The sequence below is a fragment of the Gadus chalcogrammus genome, chromosome 13 (genome assembly GCF_026213295.1).
Source record: "Gadus chalcogrammus isolate NIFS_2021 chromosome 13, NIFS_Gcha_1.0, whole genome shotgun sequence".
Taxonomy (NCBI): Eukaryota; Metazoa; Chordata; class Actinopteri; order Gadiformes; family Gadidae; genus Gadus; species Gadus chalcogrammus.
The window spans coordinates 6,816,790-6,822,520 of record NC_079424.1 but is presented as its reverse complement, the minus strand read 5'-3'; the positions used below and the strand labels follow the sequence as shown (position 1 = coordinate 6,822,520).

General features: G+C 44.9%; 1 protein-coding gene across 1 annotated transcript; it reads right to left on the bottom strand.

The window, feature by feature from the left end:
• Positions 1 to 2,956: 2,956 nt before the first annotated feature.
• Positions 2,957 to 5,459, bottom strand: LOC130402078 (parapinopsin-like). Its single transcript, XM_056606176.1, has 4 exons — positions 5,210 to 5,459; positions 4,040 to 4,368; positions 3,420 to 3,662; positions 2,957 to 3,134 (listed from the first exon to the last, which is right to left on the bottom strand). Exons 1-4 carry the CDS (start codon positions 5,442 to 5,444, stop codon positions 3,042 to 3,044), a joined length of 900 nt encoding a protein of 299 aa, XP_056462151.1. The 5' UTR covers positions 5,445 to 5,459; the 3' UTR covers positions 2,957 to 3,041.
• Between the last annotated feature and the right edge of the window lie 272 nt (positions 5,460 to 5,731).

Here is a 5,731-nt window from a genome sequence, read left to right as displayed (position 1 = left end):
TTAGACGTTAGACGTTAGACATGATACTTTGATTCCCCGTCGTCGTTAGAGCCGTTCCAGTAGATGAGCCACCGTGAGATGAACCAGAGTAGAGTTTCACATGATTATGCAGAATATAGCTGTCCTACAAATAGCATCGTTCAACTTGAGATATACACTTTTAAAGGGACAAAAAGCATTTGTAATGAATGCACTAGCAGGCAGGTTATTTACATTTTTAGAATAGCCTGAACCATATTTCCTAGTTGTATAGTTGTATTATATAACAAAAAGAAACTTTGTAAAGAGATCTTCTATATTTTGTAATTACATACTATTTAAAAATATCAGCAATATGAACCCTTGTGACTCCTGTTCTGCTAACAAAAGCAACGTATCTTCTCTTTGTTTTATTAAGTACACTCTACGGACTGATTTCTTTGCCTTTTTACTTTCTGCTGATATTCACTCTTTAAGTTGCCTGTGAACACAGCATTCTGGGACGTTATCATTGTGTGTGAGTAGTACGCCGCTGCACAGGATATGCAAACGTCTGTTAAGAGCGTGCCGGGTCCGTGTGTTTACTATGCCACCTGAACCACACCAGTTGCATCCAGTAGAGTTCCCTTTACGGTGGGATTTCGCTTCTCGAGGAACCCTGTGCTGTACTTTTCTAAGGATCGCGACACACTTCCTTTTGTTCCGTTGTCGTCGTTTGCGTTACGTTGTGCAGGAGATCAAGGGTGCATGGCCCACGCTGCTTCTTCTTTCGCTGTTTTCCAAGTCTACGCTAGGTTTTCGTCAGCCCTACTGAAATGCCTTTTGCTGCTGAAAAAGAAAGAGTCACGAGAGATGCTAAAAAAAAACAAAAAACAGGGATTACATTCATTCGTCTCACAGTCGCTTGTGTCGGAACGTGCTTTCCTCTTAAGCGTAACGTTGGCCGTGCTCGTACGCGGTACCACGGCGTTGCTCCATTAACACTTTGTACTGAATCTTCCAAAACACACCCTAGCCTTGGTGGTGTGTGTGTGTGTGTGTGTGTGTGTGTGCGTGTGAGCACGTGAGGAGCCCAGTCGGAGAGCCAGACCCTCCCAGTCCAGACGGTCCGACAGCGCAGGTGGGAAACCGACCGCAGGTGTGCTCTGGGCGGGACTACGGCCCCAGGTGGAGAGAGGCTAAGCAATACTACCTGTACCTTCTCCCTTCTCCCCCTTCTCCCTCCTCTTCCTCATGCCCCTCCTCTTCCTCATCCCCATCTCTCTCTCTCTCTCTCTCTGCCTGTGTGGTTCCTGCATACAGTTTACCTCGTTAGGCATGGGGGCGAGGGGTGCTGGGGGTGGTGGGGGCGGGGCAACATATCAGTGTGTATTCGCCTGGTCTGTTGTAGTCACTTGATCCACGCTGGAGCAGAGCTTTTGGGTTGGAGAGGGGTCGAACGCGAGTAGGCAGGTGCTGCCCTATTAAATCTGGTCTTTCATATGTTTTGTAACGGAACAATTGAACTCTGGATGTTTCTTTACATTGAGGACATTGGGGAGCTAGGGGTGTGGGGGCTGATTTTGGGCTCCCACCGATGTCTTTTTGGCTCTCATTTTGCAATGTGAGACTAAGATAAATTAATTATTAGATACAATTAAAATTTTAATTCCTAACGCTTTTACTGGGGTAAATGCTTTGATGTATAGGCATGTAAGACAACCAGGAGTAGTGGGAGTTGGCACAGAGGAGATTGAGTTGGCTACAGCAACTATGGGATTTGTAGTTCATGGGTGTTTGATTTGTAGTTTAGAGTGCTGTACTGTACTCTCGATTCAACCGAATACTGTCATGAAAATGTAGGTTTTCCACTTTGTGTGCACATTGAAAGGGCTCTTTGACTTGTTTGTGAGTAAAAAAAAAGAAATGTGTTCTCGTCCTTTTGTTTGAGACCCATCATATAAAAGGACCAATGCACATAACGGGCACATTGTACTATTCGTAGCAATTAAAGTACTGATGAACTGAAGATATGCATTATTTTGTAAAACAATTTTCAAAGGGTTGTGTTGAACTAATTGATAAAAAACAACGTACTTTTACCTCATGTCAGGGACTCCTGAAGTAAAAGAGAAGAGCGACGATTGGTTCCTTCTGTACCAATGGTATTTAAAATATTAGCACATAGCTGTTTGTCTTTGCACAAGTAACTGTATAGTGCTTTTGTTTCCCTTTTTCTAAAACAAATTTGTGTATTAAGGTGAGACAATTTTGTACTTTTGTGACTGTGTGTATGGTTTAGTGAACTCTATATTTGTCATTTACACCTCACCTTACAACGCTGGGACTGAAAGAGTATATTTAAAAAAAAAATCTCTATTTTTTTTCAAGGGGCAACTGTTTCTTTGTTTGCGGCTGAGAAAAAAAAGTCAAAAGGTTAAGAGTCAGTTTACAGAGAAACGCCTATTGATTTGAAAAAGTTTATTCGTTTTCATTCTATTGCTATGATTCTAATTATTATTACAAAATATTAATGTTATGAGATATGTATTAAAATAGAAGATAATGTAAACTATGTACAAAAGTATGGACAGACCCTCTACTTGAAAGTCTTGATATTTGCTCTGTAATGTTTTTATTCAGTCAACATGATTTCTCTTAGTAGCAAAATGCTTCACTGTATCCCTCTAGGTTTTGTATTAATACATTTTTTGTATATTTCCATTTTATTTTGGCCTTGACATTATTTGAATCAATACTGATATTTTATTTTGTAATGGTTATTACTGAATAAACTTATGCTAAAATACGCATAGTTCATAGATCATTATTCCTGTCCAGCAGTAAACATAAAATATATGTAAAAGCTCTTATACAACAATAATCCATTACACACACATTCATTATCACTATTGCAAACATAAACATACTTACATACATATACATACATAATACACTGAATATAAATGCGTACACATATACGTTTACATGTTGAGGTATTTAACATTTTAATGCACACAGCACATATGATGGATGACTTGACCTGAAGGACCAGGATATCAGTAGGGCTACCTCTCATTGCTTCACTCCACCATGGTCTGTGTCTCTGATACGTCCTCCTCTTCAACCCAGGGTTGCCTCCCACACAGCAGGAAGGGCACCGCATACTGTCGGAACTACAAAAAACCCACACAGCATAAAAAAAATAAGTCACAATCAAATTTCGGAGTAACAAAACAAACTGATAACAAAACCCTTACAAAGACGTACCACCTCTTTATCAACGCTAGATGGTGCTGGTATCCTTAGAAAACTCATAATAGCGTTGCTTAACATCTCGTTCAATCTTTAATTGTTTCATCCGTCTTGATGCCCCGAGATGCAAACTATATTGATATCCAAAAGATAACTAACACGGGACGATATGCGGTGCATTAGTAGTAGTAGTACAAGCGGGTTACCTGTTTATTGAGGAAGATGTATACAAGGGGGTTGAAAAGAGTGCTGCTCTTGGCGAGGTACACGGGCAGCGTGGCCACCAGCGGAGAGATGTGGACATCGGGGCTATACACCACGACCATGGCCATGCCGGCGTAAGGAAGCCAGCCCGTGAGGAAGCACACCACCATGAGAACCACCATGCGCGCCACCTTCGCCTCCGCCCGTGCTGAGGCCCCTCCCTCCAGACACACCTTCTTGGACACCTGCAGTGGCGGGGGGGGGGGGGGGGGGGAAAGATATAAATGAATGGATTTATATATATATGGGTTACATGTCAATGTGTGGTTGATAATGTAAGTCTGACGTTGATGCATCAAGGACCACTCGTTATCGTAATACTCAATATAATATTCTAATGACGTTTTCATTCAATGACTTTAATGGTGTCGCTTGTCATGCTTCCATTATGGCAGGACTGAGATTTTTCCTCCCATGGTTTCTTCCTTGATAATCAAGGGCTTTGTTCCTTTCTCTTTGCGGGTTCTATGGTCAGGGGTTTCATAAAGGCCAACAGAAATAAAATTGACCTAAAATACGAAAAACAGTTTGTGTTCACTTACATTGCATACGGTGAACCTACCTGGTGCAACGTCCACAGCAGCTTCCCATAGGACGCCATTATGAGGACAAAGGGCATGGCGAAGCACAGGCACAGGTAGCACAGGATGTAGGAGACGGTGCTGGGGTCCCGGCTGTGCCAGTCCGGGGCGCAGGACGTCCCCACGCCCTCCAGCTCGTAGCGGCCCCAGCCGAAGAGGGGGGGCAGGTTCCAGCCCAGCGACCAGAGCCAGGACAGAGCCACACCGACCGCGGCGTGCTTCATCTGGAAGTTGAACTGGCCCAGGGGTTTGCAGACCACAAACATCCGCTCCATGGCAATCAGGGCCACCGTGCACAGGGACGTGATGCCTGCTCGCGCAAACACACACGAACGCGCACGCACACGCGTGCATACACGCAATGCACACGCACGCACGTGCACGTGCACGCACGCAGACACGCACACGCACACACACACACACACACACACACACACACACACACACACACACACACACACACAGACAGGATAAACGCAAATTTAGTCTAAGGGAATTAGTTAGATGTTGCTGGGGTGGACTTAATGTCAAGGAATACTATTGAGAACTACATTTATATCTCCTTGAGGGATTGATTGAACACACTGTCCTCTAACTGTACTCCAACTAAGCTGCTCAGCATCGTGTCTTATTGCTTGTATCTGCTACCCTTTCAAATAACACCTTTTTTATTCTTGAGCGCACATCGGGCTCATGCTTGAAAAGCACCATATAAATAAAGTTTATGGTGATTAGGGTTGAGGGAACCCTCTACAATTGCCATGATACAATTCTATTATGAATACTTTGCTTGTTATATTACTGTTATTTAGTGGACTACTTACATCAAACGACATTGGATTATATTTCCTGCATCCAATAAGCAGACACTGTTTCACAAAAGCGTGTTAAACCTACTTAAGCGCTTTCATCAAAGTAAAAAACAGAATATTAACAAATACATTAAAACAATGCAAAGACATACACACAACATCACCCAGACCGTATCCATCCCAGATCCACAACCCCATTGATTTCTACGCACAATAAATACATCTTTGTTTGTGGTTCTCCGGAATCTGTTAAGTAAAGAGTAAAAAATAAATAACATAACAATAGATCTGCCCCCCCCATCCCTTCAACCCTTCAACCCCCTCCCCTCTCCGCCTCACCGAACACGGACACCGCAAAGCCCTCCACCACGCAGGCCGTCCTGCCCAGCGGGGGGTGTCCGGGCCAGGCGTTGTACACCACGCCGAGGACCCCCCCGGTCAGGGCGGCGCCCAGGTCGGCCACCGCCATGTTGACGAGCGCGACGTTGAGCGGCAGGCGCAGCTTCTTGTGCCGCAGCGTCACTATGACCACCGTGGCGTTGAGCACGAGGGACGGCGCGGTGACCAGCGCCATGATGGCGGACAGCGTGAGGTACACGCCGTCCGTCAGCTGGGGGTCCCCGAAGCGGGAGGCGTTGGGGGGCGAGGAGCGCATGGCGGCGGGGCTAGTCTAGGCGGATCTGTTGGTGGATGTCTGTGTGGTTAGAGTAGTGGTTCAGTAGACAGTAGTCCGGTCGAGTCCACGCTGTTGGTGGATCTGTAGTCCAACTTCTCAGTACAACGGTCTGGTTGAGTCCATGTGGATCTGTTCGTTGATCTCTAGTCCTGTGGATTCAGAAGTGCAGTCTGGTTGAGTCCACG